Raw genomic sequence first — 17,133 nt, 5'->3', positions numbered from 1 at the left:
CTTTTCTTGTATTAACTCATTTAATTCGAATGATGACCTTTGAGATAGATATTATTATTATTCCATTTTATGGGTAAGAAAATGGACACGCAGAGAGGATGAGAAGCTTGCTTAAGACTTCATGCTTAGCAAGTGGTTGAGCTGGGATTTCAGGTCTGTCTGATTTCAGACCTCTCTTTTGAACCATTATACTGTTTTCTATGATGCTACACTTCTCTCATTTGAAAAAAGTCTGATGAATGCTTCTGGCTTAAAACACTCTCTGGAAACGAAGCTCACCTAGCGTCCTCATTGCAAAATCTAAAGAAAATTCAAACTTTAAGCTGAAACTGAACACATACACTGTACAGGGAAATTGTTGACAAAGTGGCTACAAGAACCTTATGTTCAGGTTCCTTATCTTGAACATGAAAGAAACCATGTCAGAGTTTACCTTCTCTATGCCCTTTCAAAGGAGAAATGAGAGCCCTCCTCTAAATGTCTTTGCGCTTTGTTCCTTTGGTAAGATCTCATTTGGTATGTTCTATTCCACAAGCTACAAATCCCGCAAGGGAGAAAAGGGACTGCTAAATCATTATGACATTTCCCCCAAAACACCTACGAAGAAGATGTCTAGCCACGTGCTCTCAAAAATAAACAAATCTCAGTTTCAAGTTGCTATTCCCAAACTCAGAATGCCCTTTAAAGTAACTTTTAAAATTCATAAAGGTAAAGAAGTTCTACTGCTAAAAATATAGAAATCCAGAAAAGAAGACTAAAAAATGTTATTACACTACACACAAAATTCATCATTAATATCTTGTTATTTATTGTCTATCCATCTATCTACAGACATACTTTAAATTAGTTGTTAATTTCACACAAGCTTTGCTACAAAATGGACATCCATTTTCTGTAGGATTAAGTTTGTTATAAAATAGCAACAACGGGAAACCTTGGATTCAATCAACAGCTAAGGATTTTCTTGCTACTTAAATTTTAACTAGTGTACCACAACTCAAGTAATTAATAAAAACATATATTTTCATTCACATATTAAAGTCCTCATGGATGAAAAGTTGTCATTTTTCTAAATTTTATTTACAAAAATTGTTTGAATAAGATGACCTAAAAGTTGTACTTTTATCATAAGATCTATACACTGCCCGTTACAAATTTGTATTCCCATTAATATGGCAAATCCTTAGAGACATACATGCAAATATCAGTGGCAAAGTAACCAATCTCATGGGTGGTATTGTTGACTAAGTTTTTCATGTCTGGGTCCAAAATCTTGCTTTTGATCACTGACTCTCATGCTGTTATTTAATGGGATAGATTACTTTAATGGAATAGATAGGTACACTTTTCTTAGAAGTGAATGCATATAGCAGTGGGGCAATTTCTTCTCATTTGCAACGTACATCAAGGTTGAGTGCGTGTGACTGTGTCAATAACCACTGTATGCATGAGATTAAAACATAAGCGACACCTACAATGGAAAAGAATCTGAGTATGTATAACTGAATCAGTTTGCTGTACACCTGAAACTAACATAACATTGTAAATCCACTACACTACAATAAGAACATAAATTAAAAACATAAGTGACATATTCTTACATTCATGACTTAAAAATAAAAGATGTAAAAGAGCATTCACAACATATACATGAAAAGAAAAGCTCCATTTGAAGCTGGCTGACATACACCTATTTTTATTGGTTATTGTAAATTAGTGTGTAAGAGGTCTTCAAAACTGCCACATTATTCATTTAACGGATTTAAATTTCTTTTTGGTAAGAGACAATTGAAAAGAAATTGACTGTGGTATTTAACAATGGATACCACTGCTCTCTGGAAGCACTGTCCCCACGTTAATAAGTAGGGTAGGCATGAGGCTGAGAAGTGTGTCTTTTCTGAAAGTCATTTCTTTTTCCAGCTATGGTTATGGTGATAATAGCATAAATATTTGCACTAATTATTTCTCATCATCTGCAGTTCAAATGCTTCCAACTCCCATACTATTAACTGGGTTCATGCTTTTGTAAACAAAAAAAGGTAAATATTTTTGCAATGGGCTATGCTTTTAAGCATTTCTCTTTCTCTTCTTCTTCTTCTTCTTTTTTTTTTTGCAAGCGTATTTTACGTTACTGCTGGGAAGGATTTACTTTCAATTATTTAAACACCATATTCACTTCACCACCCTGATTTTAACTTGTTCCATATAGGCAAACTCCATGTTCAATATATTCTGCTGAAGTCTGTCAGATACAGTGCCCAGAGCAGTGCTTTAAAAAAAAAAAAAAGACTGTCTCTGAAGGCCCAGAACTGATATGAGATGTTTTGTAGCAGATCTGTCCTAGTCTCTCCCTAGTCTCTATGCAAGATGTAATAAATTAGGGGTTCAGAGTTGGGAGGAAGAGAAACTAGTGAGCAAAATAATGGGAAAAAAAGAGCTCTCTGGGTAATTGTCCTCAACTGTAGGAAAACAGGCACAATGAACATGGTGGTTACCCAGTGGTTTTCCCAATTTCCCATGATAACGGCAGGTCCAAAGGATCGGGCGGGGTTCATGCTGGCACCAGTATAATTGATCTATAGGGAAAAAGAACACAACTTCAGACACTGCTGAAACAGGGCTACTAACAGGTAGACTTCATTGCAATGTGCTACCATTTGCCAAGTCAGTTAGAGGAACTGTCCAGATGTTAGAAGCCATATCAATGTTCTCATCACAAAGTTAGCAGAAAAATCACCTAAAATGGACAGACGTAGCTGGATACTAAAGAACTACAGCTGTGAAACATAACATCTTCATCCAGCTCTAGGGTGAGGATAAACAACATGGATCAATTGCTTAAACGGGCTTGGAAACTTACTGCAAATAAATGTCCAATTGCAACAGAGAATCCAATTGCTAAAGCTATGGAACCAGTGACATCAGTCCGTTTGGAATCACAGCTGGCAAAAATAGTAAACACCAACTGAAATGTGATTATCAACTCCACCAGGAGACCGTGACCAGCGCTAAGATTTCCATGAACCTGGAGAGAGAAAAATACTCCATCTGAATTAAGGCAAGGGAACATTTTCTATGATAACATATCACTGTGAAAGGCACATTTTATCCCTGCAAAAACTGATGATTAGTTTGAGTCTTCTTTCCCACCCCTAGTTGAGACACTTGCACTCCTGCCCCCTCAAAAAAGAAGAAATAAATTTCTACTCATTTTGGGCCATCACAGATAATTAATTACGCTTACAATGACCAAGAGGGAGTTTGTGCTGAATGTCCTTTTCTACAAAGGAAGCAAAATATGCCACTGCTGCACTTAACTTATAGAAGAGTTTCTTTAGAGTCTTGTAATTTTATAAGGCAATGATTAAATCCATTAATTAGGTTTAAATTAATTAATATATATTTCAATTAAAATTTAAACCGTGTGTGGTTTTTTAATCAACCCTGGTGCTGAGCTAACAAATGATACTCCTAATCAGCTAAGAACAAAACTAGGATCAAACGTCAGTTCATTTTTTTTAAGTGTGACCCTCGATGCAGATCATTTTAAATCTCAGGCACATGACAAGAAACAAAATTGTTCCTTCTGCTAGTGAACCAACAAATAATTGTAACAAAAATGCCTTAAGTTAAATATATAGTCAATATAGTCACTGGGATAGAGGGAGAGAGGAAAAACACCAACACAATTTTTGTGCTACCCAGACTTAGTGCTATTCAAGTTACTCAATAGCACATAATGATTTCATATGATGTAGTCAGCGTGGCTGGAATCAGTTTTCACCCCTATCAAGAGTCATCAGAGGGGGCTTCCCTGGTGGCGCAGTGGTTGAGAATCTGCCTGCCAATGCGAGGGACACGGGTTCGAGCCCTGGTCTGGGAAGATCCCACATGCCGCGGAGCAACTAAGCCCGTGTGCCACAACTACTGAGCCTGCGCGTCTGGAGCCCGTGCTCCGCAACAAGAGAGGCCGCGATAGTGAGAGGCCCGTGCACCGCGATGAAGAGTGGGCCCCACTTGCCGCAACTAGAGAAAGCCCTCGCACAGAAACGAAGACCCAACACAGCCATAAGTAAATTAATTAATTAATTAATTTGAAAAAATATGTGGATTAAAATGTCATTTAAAAAAAAAGAGTCATCAGACATTCCCTGGGAATAAATTAGCAATTTTAGGAAGGTCTCTTAAGCCACCAGTTGTCACTTGGTAGTCTATAAGAACCCTAGAGTCGGAGTTTGAAAACAAGAGCTAAAGATGGTACCGTTGTGACTCCCAGGCCTCCCACCACACTGGGAGGCGTGACCAGATAGAGAATCCCGGCTCCAATGATGGCACCCAGGCACTGGGCTGTGATGTAGAAGACGGACTTGGCAATGCTAATCCTCCTCGTGCACACCATGGCCACCGTCACGGCGGGGTTGATGTGGCCACCACTGATGTGGCCAAAGCACTGGACCATAGTTGCGATGCTGAGTCCGAAGCAGAGGGAGATGAGAACCATGTCGACCGGTAAGGGCTTTTCTGCTCCACCCCAGTTGATGGTGGATCCCAGGCTGAGCAGGACAAAAATAAGCATAGCCAGAAATTCCGCTGTGACTGCCTTCCAGAAAACTTGAGTCCAGACCCCTTTGAAGGCCACCATGATACTCTCTCTTCTACACAAAGGTCCACACTTACTGAAAGGAAAAACAAATCGGCATCAGAAGCTACCAATCCAAGGTTTATGCCTTTAGGTGAAGATGTCCAGGCCCGCAGTCTTGCCCCACAGTAGGGAGGCCACCCGGCCAAAAGTTATTTGCATACAGAGAAAGAATGCTTCTGGAAAATCTCCTTAATTACTTAATTATCTCTTAAGGAGATAATTAAGTAATTACTGTTATGGTTATTTTAACAGTAAATATTGTGATGTTATTCTATTGAGATTGTTATTCTAATCTCCTTTGAGTTAATATCCAAAGATCATCCAGTTTCACTGGAAAATTATCTGAATTGTCCCTAGAAAGGAAAATGTCTAAATCAAGTTCCTTAAAGAATTAAGAATAAAGTATATTTACCTTGCAGTCAATTCCCTCAGAGCAAGTTTTTACGTTTCAAGGTGCTTTTTACATGTCATTTCTATTTGGAACCTACAGCCATAAAAAAGGGAGGTCTTTTCCAGTTTTGTCCTTTATGGTTCAAATGGCATTCTGGAAATGGATTTGTAGAGCTGGCTCTCCCTTCTCTCCCCCCATTGGAGTTTCTGGATGAAGGCGAGTCCTGCTAGGAAGCCAGGAAGGCTGGAAGGCTGGAAGGCTGTCTTTGGAGAAGGTGAATCTTGTTTGGCGGGAGGGGAACTCGTGGTGACTGGCAGGGGCGGAGGGGACAGTCAGGGCCGCAGCTGGGACCCGGGACTGGGAAGGGGACGCTGCCATGCTCTCCCCGGCCAGCGGGAGGAGTCCGGGAGCCCGACCGGGTCCGGAGGCGGCGCGGAGCCGTGTCAACCGCAGGCCCCAGGGGCCCCGGAGCGCCTCTCCGAGGGCGGGGACCGGCCACCTGGGCGGGGCGGGCTCCAGGCAGCGCCAGGTGCACAGACGCAGCGGCCCCGCCCGCTGGGTACCAGGCGCAGGCACCTCACCCGGGAAAGTGCATCCTGGCCTCCGCGTACTTTTGCAGGGTTGAGGGACCATCCTCTCTTGGGCCTGACTCTCCACCCCTTGACGTTTACCTCTCAGATAAAACCTCCCAAAGGGGATCCTGGAGGCCAGTGTGTACCAGCGGCGCCCCAGGCACCCTGCCCGCCAAGTGCGGGGGAGAGAGACTTGGGCAGAGCTGCGGCAGGCCGGTGGGCGAGGAGAGTGTGGCCAGGGAGACCGTGGCCCTCAAAGCAGGAGGCTCCGGAGAGCGGTTTTTCTCTAGTGTCTTCCGGACGGCCTTCTCTAAATTCTGCTGGTGCCTCTTCCTGGGGCGGGGAGGGGGCGTGGGGGGGGGGGGAGCTTGCGCGCCTGTGGGCTGGGGGGAGGGGGGAGGATGGGTAGGGCAGCGAGTCAGCCTTTGGGATGGAAGACCCTTTCTTCCTCTTAATGTCTTTGGATCTTTAGAGCTGAGAAGGGATGGGGTTTGAGGATATTAATGGCAAGAAATGGCTAGGATTCCCCTTGGGAGGCAATGGCCCCAGTTACCCCATTATTCAAGACATTTGCCCTTATCCTTCGTCTGTGATAGTGCGGGAGGGGAGGAGCGTGGAGAGAGCATTTAGCGGAGACTCTAATCCCAGGGGACTGTGAAAAGGGTTAGACAAGAGAGCCAGGTATTTTAACAGATTAGAATTATTGCAGCTTTCCCTCTGACGGGCTACGGAGCACGGGCCCTTCCCCTCACTTCCCCCCCCCCCCGACCCCCCGACCCCAGTCACTTACAGTCCCCAGGAGCCCGGGTCCAGCTGGTTGGGCAGTGGAGACATGCTGTACCAACAAGGACCAGAGGAATGCCGCCCTGACCTTTAGGATTTCGGCTCAGCCCCTGGTTTGACACGGGGATTTGCTTCAGAGTTGGAAAGAAAAACCCATTTTCTGCCCAAGCCTAGGTGGCTCCAGAAGGGGACCAGCCAGCCCTGTCCCCAGGGGTCCCTTGCCCCAGTGAACTCCTCTAAATGAATCATGTAATTGGGAAAAACCCCAGCTGGGAGGACAATGACATCACACTCCCTAGAGGAAGAGACAAAAACAGCAGTTGGAGCAGGGCAGCGAGGGTGCCCTGGGGGAGAAATGACAAGTATCCCAAAGGGGGAGAAACTCACAAATTGATAAAGATGTTACGAGGCTGGCTTCTGAACTCACCAGTGGCCCACGGCTGTAGCCGAGATGGCAAAGGGCAAGGTGCTATGTCAGGCGATGGTCCTCTGTGGCCGGATTTAGTGGGAAAAAGGAAGAGGACAAGGCAGGAAGCTAAGGCAGCCAGGTGGGCAGGATGCGGCAGGTCCCATTCTCAGCACAGGGATCTGGGAGAGGGCGCCCTGTGTACAAGCCGCCTTCCTGCTGTACCCTCTCCCTCACCTTCCCTAATCATTCTCTGTGCATTTGCCTCCCTCTCCAGAGACCTAATCTGAGAAGCTCAGTTGCTCTTTCAGCTTCAAGATTTTATCAGCCGGAAAAATAAAAACCCAACCCCCCAAGCCCCCAAACAGATAGACTCCTTAAGCATGCCTTTAGCTTTCTTTGAAAACACGCAAAACGCTGATCTCTTTCCAGGGCAGAGTGACCAACCTCAGTCGGCTGTGAACCCCAAAGTCCCCTGGCAGCACATACATACCTCTGGCTTGACAAGCGCTCACCCCAGCTCTCTCACAGCCCCTCTTAATTATCTATCGTCAATGTTCCCTTCCCTGTTCACACTCCCTGGAAATGCATCATCACCATTTGTTTCGCTTCTTTCACCCCAGAACAAAGGGGGTTTGTTGATGTGACCGGGTTGTACAGAGCCGGACACATTACTTTCTAGCTGAACGCCCAGCCTGAGCCACTTCTGGACAGCTGAGGCCATGGGTGAGTAATTTTTCTGATGAAAACTACTACAGATAGATTTACCTCCATAGGGTCATTTTCTTGTGCTTTCACAGGTCTCCAGTATCTGGAGGATTTTGCTCCAAAGCACCCCTTTTCTTCTGCCCTCTCTCTGCCTCTCCTCTCTTATGAATATGCCCGGTACCCAGCCCTGAAAGAACCACCCACCTGCCCGAGAGTTTCCTTCTAGATTCTGCCTGAGAAGGCACACGTATCTGTAACGAAAGAGTCTGAGTTTCATCTTTCGTCAGAGCATTGTTCCCTTAAGGCAAAGAAGGACTTACCCCCACTGCCTGGCTGCGGGTCTGTCACTCATGCCTCCTTTGGCTAGAGGGCAGCGCTCATTGCCTGCGCCTGGGCTCCCAGTGCACTGGGAGTCAGATTACGGCCACTTGTCTGATTGGGTTTGTGGAGTCTTAGGGGTGGAAAGATTCTGCACCATGTGGCAATCGCTAAGTTATATTTGAACTTGAAATGACTTTTTCTACCCGATCGCTATAGACACAGGGCATTTCAGGAACACGAAATGCTGGCTCACATTAATGTTTCTTTAGCTGGTGACCCTTGAAAATGAGGATTTCCCTAAATCTTTATTTGAGTTCCTCCCACCACAGAGAATTGCTGACAATTTGTCTTTTTTTTTTTTTTTGGTTACATGTATAGTTGAAATTGGGCAACTATTACAGCACGGATTTGCATTATCCAGCAGTTGAGATGAATTGAGATTTCGGCTGAGGTGCATTTGTTTTTGAGTGGCAAAATATCCAGTGGGTTCTATGTGAAGTTTTTGTTCTGAGAAGCAGCTTTTTAAGCACAGCAGATAACTGCAGGTCTCTTGTAGCCTGTGCAGCACTGATTTGGATAACAGGAAACAAGGCTGCTGTAGAGTCTCACCTGACTGTTATGTTAACAACAATTGTTGGGTGAGAAGTGGCAAATTTTAAATATATAGAGGTTGGGTGGGCACAAAATTATTGGGAACTCTAGGTAAATTTAATACCTAGAAACCTAGGGACAGGACTGACTACATCTTTTGTGGGATCCAGTGCCAAATGAATGCAAGACTCCTTGCTGAAGAACTATAAGAATTTCAAGTTCACAACAGCAGGACATGAAACAAAATGTGGGACCCTTCTAAGTGCATAGGTATATGCCCATGAAGGCATCCTCGACTGAGGAGTTTGGTGAACTCTGGAAGGTCTAAGAATTAGTGCCTGTGTCACCATCTCATTAATTTTTTTTTCTTTAAATGGACCTCAGGTACCTAGAATTGGAATAATCCTAATCCTTGGTGTATGACACTCTGTCATCACTAGTACATGTATGGCCCTCTGTCATCACTAGTACATGTATGGCCCTCTTTTATTTTATAATAGGTAATTAATTATTTTTTAAAAATTTTTATTTGGTTGCACCAGGTCTTAGTTGCGGCAGGTGGGCTCCTTAGTTGTGGCACGTGTGCTCCTTAGTTGAGACACGTGTGCTCCTTAGTTGCGACTTGCAGCCTCCTTAGTTGTGGCATGCGAACTCTTAGTTGCGGTATGCATGTGGGATCTAGTTCCCTGACCAGGGATCGAACCCTGGGCCCCCTGCATTGGGAGCGTCACAGAGTCTCATCCACTGCCCCACCAGGGATTAATTAATTAATTCATTAATTACTTTTAAGGTATATAATGAACATCTGTGAACCACCACTCAATCCAACAACTAGACCTGTGATAATAACTCACATCTACCTATGGGACCCTCCCTCTCCCTGCCCTGCCTCTCCGCCTACCATCACATTTCACATAGGAGTTTTATTCAGAATGAGGTGTGGCAAGAAAGAAATACAGGAGAGAGAAGAAGAAAAGGATTATGTTTTCACATCATAGTTACAATTTTTTGTTTTCTTGTCTCCTTTGGGTACTTGAGAATTGGGAATGGTTGAAAAGCGCTCATGAGAAAGAGGAATTACAATTTTGAGTGTGAATTGCAGAGGAGCTCTTTAATCCCGTTTCAAGCATTCTCAGATAACAAAGATTGAATTTACATCCTTAAGAATGTAGCTGCACACTGATGGCTGTCCGTCAGGGGTTTCAGGCTTTTAAAAATATGCTCCCTGAAAGTCAGAGCAAACTCTGATGAGAGGGGAAGGGAGGAATTTATGGGAATCCACAAAGAACACTTAAAATATTTCATGTTGATTCGTAAAGCTGTTTACCGTTCGGATTTTAGAATGAGATTTTTTGTAAAGGTGCAAAAAAATTTTTTTTTAATTTGAAAACTTTGACATTGAGTCAGAAGTGTTTGTGAGGTCTTTGAACCCAAGGAACAATGTTGCAAGGCTTAGGTTTGTCCTCAAGAATGAGGCCTGTGGTCCTATCCACAGGAACCCACCAAAAGTGGCACTCCCTACAGCTGCTGGTCACTGGGGGGACATTTTTCAGGTCCACTCTTTGTAAGTTGCACTCAGCTCATTAGCATTCACTCCATGGCCTTGGCAGTTCCCGGCACCATTTTGCAAAGTGCCAGCAGAACTTGGTTACCACAGTTTCTCAGACCCTTTCCCTTTCTTCTGGCTGGCTGATCACTGCCCTGGTAGAATGTGTTAACAGTCCAGTTCCTAAGGGATGGCTGTTCCCATCCAGGGAAGGGCCAACCTAATTGGCACAAACTCACACTTATTAGTACTCTCAACAGAGAGGTTCAAAATTGACCGGGGATTAACTCTTCACCTACTGGCGGTAGTTTTTCTTATTAGGTCTTCCTTATTATCCTTTTTATATTTGAGATGGTCTTATTGGTCTTCCGGTGACACGTTCAGTCTTGTGCAATAGCCACCTATTTCCCTGGCTTTTCTTTAAACTAGGGACAGAAACTTCCAATAGGACTGTCTGTGGCAATGCATGCAGCATATGATAATGGAAGGTATCAGCTATGATGCACTTGTGATGGTAGAAAAAGTATGAGGCAGGGAGCCCTGGCGAATATAAGTAATAGCTTCTAAGTTGACCTGTTTTTGAACTGGCCTAGGCCTAGAGCCAAATGAGATTCAGGATCTAAATTTTTTTTTCCCATTGGTAACCTTGCAAGGGCCTAAATTCATTTAAAGATGGAATATTGGGGCTTCCCTGGTGGGGCAGTGGTTGAGAATCTGCCTGCTAACGCAGGGGACGCGGGTTCGAGCCCTGGTCTGGGAAGATCCCACATGTCGCGGAGCAACTCGGCCCGTGAGCCACAACTACTGAGCCTTCGCGTCTGGAGCCTGTGCTCCGCAACAAGAGAGGCCACGATAGTGAGAGGCCCCTGCACCGTGATGAAGAGTGGCCCCCGCTCGCCGCAACTAGAGAAAGCCCTCGCATAGAAACAAAGACCCAACATAGCAATCAATCAATCAATCAATCAATAAATCTTTAAAGATGGAATAACAATTTATTGATGAAATCTTCTTGACTTTCTTACTATATAGTGCTCTGATCTTTAGGAAAAAGATAGTGACATGGCACATTGATTTAAAATCAATCTTGTATGTCAGGCAAGCTTGTGAGTTTTTAGTTGAATAGCTTTGTGACGTTGTAGGTCAGTAACATATGAGAAAAATGAAAGAAGGGTAAATGAAAATTACGAGTACTCGGCAAAAACTAGCTGATTGATGCACTTTGCTCCTAATTTTTAATCTACTATATCACATTGTTATCCTTGGGAGCTGATGTATGTCTGTGGGATGTGTAGACCCCTTTTCCCATCCTGGCCCTCAGAACTTTTAGTATTCCTTCATGTGTTTGGAGATTGAAGACTAACTCACACGCACTAAAAATGCCAGCAGTACCTCAGGACCAGAAAGGAAGTGTCTCCAGGCTGGCAGGGACAGACTCAGTCGCAACTCACAAATCTTATCTTGCTTTTCATGAATCTCAGTGACATGAATCCCGCCCCCAGAGCACTTATATATCATTATGTTCATTAAAAACAAACAAATAAACAAAACAGCAAGGGCAGCAGCAGGCAACCACCAGCACCACAACAAAGGGCTTCAGTGGAGATTTGTTCCCTTTTCAGAGATGTGTTACCTTACTGTTACAGTAATTCAGAGTAGTTGCTGGAGATATGGTTCACCACCAAAAGAGAAAAATAAAAATAACAATCAAAAACCAGCAAGGAACCAAAAAAAGTTTGACTTAGCTTCCTTTCCTCAGTGAGGTGAATCTGACAAAACCTGGGTCTTGGCAATGGACGTGGACCCTTTCACTCTATCACTGCCCCTGTCCCCTTGCCCCATGGGGCCAGGTTTTTCCGTTTGGTTATAGCAGGCGCAGTTTCCTTGATTCAGGTCCAGGCGGATTCTGCTTTGGCTGGCAAGTTGTACTCTGCTGACATTTAAGGCAGGAATTCCCTGGGAAAATAGTCAAGGATTCTTTTGGTCCTGCTGGCAGGATTCCAAAAGGTTTAGGGTTCCCCTCTCTAGGCCAATGGGCAGAGAGAAAGGGAGGGAGGGAAAGAGAAACAGAAGGACTGTATTGAGTGACTGTATTTCATCCGAAGCTTGTACAAAAAAGCAGAAATGTGGTTGGATGACTGGATACTTTTCTTACCCCTTATCTCCTACCCAGCTACTATGACAGTTCAGAGTTTGGTTGGGCGTTTTAAAGGCTGCTCAGACATCCACAGTCAAAAATCTGTTTTCTGGAAAGCAAAGGTCTTTGGGATCTAATGGGTTGGACTGAAATGTTTGGAATGGTCAATAATCTGTAAAGTGTAGTCCGTAGTAGTAATTGTTCCAAAATTTAAATTAAATTTGAACGTATTAAAAGCCAAATCAACATTTTGGCAATTATTATCACTTATACAGAAAGGCTTGGAATCCTTATGTTTTTAATAGACTACAAAAAATAGTCCAAGTTTCAAGGAAAGAGCAAAATGCTTAAAATTCTGTGTGTAAGGGGGCTATGACAGGAGGAGTAGACCGAAAAACTAGGCAGTTAAAAGAAATGCTGCCTTTTCTTAGAAAATGAACATTTTCTAAGAAAGGAGAAGAAAGGGTCATAATCTGTGACCATAAAAAAAATGTGATAGACTCTCAACGGTCTAGTTCTTTAAGAATTTTCTCAGATGACCCTTCTCATAATTCAGACAAAACTTTCTCTTGCTTCTTTCCTAAATGATCGTGCATCCTTCCCTTTAACCTCTGTATTTCCTTTTCTCACACAATCAGAAGAAATCTACGTGTGAAGAAATTCACAGGACCTCTTAGAAGTGTCAAGCCTCATTGATGGTTTCACCATACTTGAATATTCTTATCTCTGGCTACCCTTGGCCTGTGTGCCTGTGGCGGGGAACCACACCGTGGCTGCATCTTGTCAGCCCCTCTAGGGAGACACCTAAAGTGATTCTTCCATCTTCAATCCCTTTCCCTTCTCTCTTTGCCACACGATCCTCTGATTCTTCTTTGAGCATTCCTCAACATTTATCCCCTCCAAGAAGCCTGCCCTTCACAAACTAGCTGGGCTCTAGTCACTTGAAATACCCATAGCAACCTGTGAACCTATGTGATACACTACAGTTATCACTAGGTAATGTTTTTGTATCATTCACCAGTGTTTTGATGCTAGTTTACGCTCTCTTTTTGGATATGAACTGAGGTTGTGGGCTATATATGTTCTATTAAATTTCTTACAGTGATGATGATGATGATAATGATGATGAAGGGACAGTCATGATTTTGGTGACGACACCCATTGTGCAGTGGAGGGAGAAGGGGTGAGAGTTGGCAGTCTTAACTCTATCACATAATTCTTACTGGCTGTAGGCCACTGGATTTTTCTGAACCCTGGTTCTTCATCTGTGAAATGAAACAAAGCATTTTCTCTGTCCTCTCTTTTTGCAAAGTTGTGCTAAGGCCAGATGCCCTCCTGACCTTGTTCTGGTTTTGAACCATCTCATGTGTGCTTGCATGGGAATTCCACTTGGGAATTCCCCAAATGCCATCATAGGATTGTCCCCAGCATACTGGAACCATCTGTCTACTTGTGTAACTGCATCACTAGTCTGTAATGGAAATGAGAGCAGAGAACACTCTCAATAATCATAGTAATTAATTAGACTTAGTAATTAATTGCTGTATCGCCAGCACCTAGTATAGATACAAGACACATTTTAAAGACTGAAAAGCATTGTGGAATCAATAAATAAGTGAATGAGGCTCAAATAGGGTGATACTAGCAGAAGTGCTTTGCCAACATAATTGATAAATGTAAATAATGATGATATTGATGCTTGTGATAAAAAGGCATTCAGTTATAAGTCAAGAAATTTATCTATGCCAAACCTTGAAAAAGTCATTTGAAATAAAGAGCTAGATAATTGCAAAGTATTAACATTAATGATAAAATTTTATAAACTTCATATGGACATAGATAATTCCAAGACCATATTTCAGAGTTTAAGTCAGAAGTACTATTTTAAAAAACCCCTGTCCTATGGATTAATCCAAAATGTCTCAGCAAATTTTATTTAAAAAAGAGAAACTGCCTTTATGTCTTCTCCTCATTAGCTCTTTGGGGATGACAATAAATGACATTTATGGCTCTCACATGTCCACTCAGGCCACTGAGTACTGCTGAAAAAAATAATACCATTGAGGATGGATAATTTTACAAATTTATTATTTCCAAAGTAAACTTACTCCTCAATGTCACCCAGAAATCCTATTCATCCAGAATCATCTGTCTCTCATTCCCTGGAAGACTGTGAAAGGCACTTGGAACAGTTATTTGCTCAAAAAGATAAAAAGTTTTGGAAAGATGGAATTACAAAGTTGCCTGAAAAATGGCAGAAGGTAGTGGAACAAAAGGGTGAATACGTTGTTCCATAAAGTTCTTAGTGAAAATGAAAAATGTGTCTTTTATTTTTACTTAAAAACCGAAGGCACTTTTTGGCCAGCCCAATATTTTTTTAAATAACATTTTCATTTCTAATTGGAGGGAGTTTTAAAAGAACAGTTTAGCAAACCAGGAACACACTGACATAATGAACTATGATTCCCACTGCTATCTGGGAGGGATTAGTACAACAGAGCATTGTAACAAGGTCTAAACAGTTTTATAGACATACTCAATGTATAGTTCAGAGTTTTGTTGTGATACTTTTCTGTGTACAAGTCTTTATAATCACCCAAGGGGACATACAAAAATCACTTTATAAACTTTCAATAACAATACAATTCTTCATTGTTATTATTATTGCTAATAATTCTATTTAAAAAAGGAGAGCTTGTTGAGTAAATGGAAGAGCTCTATGATGTCCTGGTAATACCAACATTATTATACCCTTCAATAGCGGATCACATTGAAGACCTCACAGAATAAGTATGCAAACTTCATACTACCCTTCTCATTCTGCGCAACATTTTGAGTAGAAAAATTGTGGTACCATATGGCTCATGGGACGTCAGAGACAGAGATTGTTCGTATCAGAACTTGTGATGTTCTCAATACCTTGACCTCAGCTGCGATCACTAGGCCCGCCTGCAGCCCAACATGGGTATATAGCTCCTCAAATGCCCCAGAGTGTTGTGTAATCCTCTGAACCTTTAATTTTGGTGAAAGGAGAACAAGTGTTTCCATAGTTGGTGAGACTGAAGTTCTAAAGCTTAGTTACCTGTCAAAACTACACAGTCAAAGGCTCTGAGATTCTGTGGCTGGTTGTCAGCCAATGGTTATCTTACAATACTTGCTTTTTCAGGACTGAGACCATGTCATAGTTACTTGTACTCCTGTAGCATCCGTGGTACAGGATCTTGGCAGGTCCTCAATAGTTGCTAGTAAAATAAGACTCTTGGTGCCTAGAGCACCAGAGACCAAATGGTTTACACCAGATTATGCATGAAGTGGTCTTCTACTTGTAAAATAAGTGATCTTCACATCTGTGTCATTGGCATGTGTTGTATTGAATAGTGCTCTTAGAACACTCATAGGTGTTTCAAATATACTTGTGGTTTTCTAATTTATAGTAGTAATAGTCTTGTGTATCATTTATACATTTTATTAATTTCTTTTGTCATTACTGTCCTGTTTTTAAATTTTGCATTAAATGTTCTAATAAATATAATCACTGAATATCATAAAAAATTACATAGTTGAGGACATGATCCAGTCCTACAATTTGGGTCCTGAAGATTTCACTTTAACCTTTGGAATTTGTTCACTTCTACAAGAAAGCTGAGCTTTGATTTTCCTAGTTGCATCAGAGCCTCACTATGTAACACACTGAGTCAACAGGCCATATAATACCTTTTAAAAGAGAAAGTGAAAAATGAATCCATTCAACAATTTTTCCCCCGTAAAATTGCTGTTGTCTGTATAAAGCTAAAATAAGACAGCAAGATTGTCAACTGTCCAATCTTCTAGAGTTACATTTCAAAATCAACATTGGAAGCAGAATTTTTAAACTGTGTGTTTATAAAATCAGAATATCAAGAGTGAACTAAGCAACTAATCAAGTATTTTAGGACATGTTGAGGTATCTGGAAATAAGTTAGCTTAAACAGTCAATCTACGTTACCTATGGCAAAACATTATAACTGTTAAAATGGTGGTGGTGGACCTACAAGGTTTTGAGATTCTGTTCTATTTCTGTATGGTTGTAATATTAAATTGATAAGAAATTAACTAACTACCATAAACCCAGCTGGCTGGTAGTATGTGACTGCCCTTGTGGAGTGGCTTTGGCAGGGTACCGAGCACAGGGCTTTCCCTGGTTCAGCTGTGCAAACCCACCCTGGGACCCTGTGCTGCTCAGTCTTCCCTCCTCAGGCTCTGGCCAGGTGTTCTCTGGTGCCCCAGGGCTGTTCCATGGGTCCCTCGAACTCCTCACCTTCCTGCTCTTTCCCCTCTCTTTCCCGGTATGACCTCAACCCTTGCATCAGAGTGAAAACAAGCCTTCAGATGGGAAATCCTTTGAATTCCCTTGACCAAACCTAAAAATGCCTTGCATCTGCTAATTCTCTCCACCTTACCTGTTTCCTATGGGAGAAGTATCCCTCCAGTGTCTTGGAGGGATTCCTTCAGTCCTGTTCTGCATCCCACCCATTTCGCCTCCTAGTACAATTCTCTAACCCGATCTTTTCAATCAGACTTTACAGTTGAAAAATTACTGAACCCCCCAATGAACATTTTGTTTATGTGAACTGTGGGTATTGACCCTTACCGTATGAGAAACTGAAACAGAGAATTTAAAAATTGTTTTAATTTACTTAAAATAACAATAATAAACCCAGCATATGTCAACTAAATTGAATTTTCAAAGAAAAAGAAATATATTTATATTCTTCAAAATAAAAAGATTAGTGAGAAGAGTAGCATTGTTTTACGTTTTTGCAATTCTCTTTAATGTCTGGTTTAATAGAAGACAGCTGATTCCCCTTTCTGCTTCTCTGTACGATCTGTTGTGAAATGATTGTCTGGTTGAAGTATGGGAAGAGAATCCTGCCACACATATATATGGAGCTGGAAAAGAGAGGTCTATTTTAATAACTTTTTCAGATAATTGTGGATATTTTTCTTTGATAGTACACCAAAACTCAATAAGCAGTTGTTTTTTTAAAGGTTAGTGTCAA

General features: G+C 42.1%; 1 protein-coding gene across 7 annotated transcripts in view; it reads right to left on the bottom strand.

Moving 5' to 3' along the window:
- AQP4 (aquaporin 4) overlaps positions 1-17,133 on the bottom strand; it is a 177,034-nt gene that overhangs the window by 3,128 nt on the left and 156,773 nt on the right. The window contains exons 1-5 of one of the 7 annotated variants that reach the window (XM_082355547.1): positions 7,707-7,793; positions 6,816-6,877; positions 4,262-4,676; positions 2,861-3,025; positions 2,496-2,576 (exon numbers count right to left, since the gene is read on the bottom strand). In XM_082355547.1, coding sequence (XP_082211673.1) covers positions 2,496-2,576; positions 2,861-3,025; positions 4,262-4,642 — 627 coding nt within the window. In that variant the 5' untranslated portion in view covers positions 4,643-4,676; positions 6,816-6,877; positions 7,707-7,793. The other 6 variants (XM_082355545.1, XM_082355550.1, XM_082355546.1 and 3 more) reach the window with 6 other exon arrangements.

The sequence above is a fragment of the Balaenoptera borealis genome, assembly GCF_965194805.1.
Source record: "Balaenoptera borealis genome assembly, chromosome: 14".
Lineage (NCBI taxonomy): Eukaryota > Metazoa > Chordata > Mammalia > Artiodactyla > Balaenopteridae > Balaenoptera > Balaenoptera borealis.
Note: the sequence above shows the minus strand (reverse complement) of the source record. Positions and strands in the feature narration are given on the sequence as shown.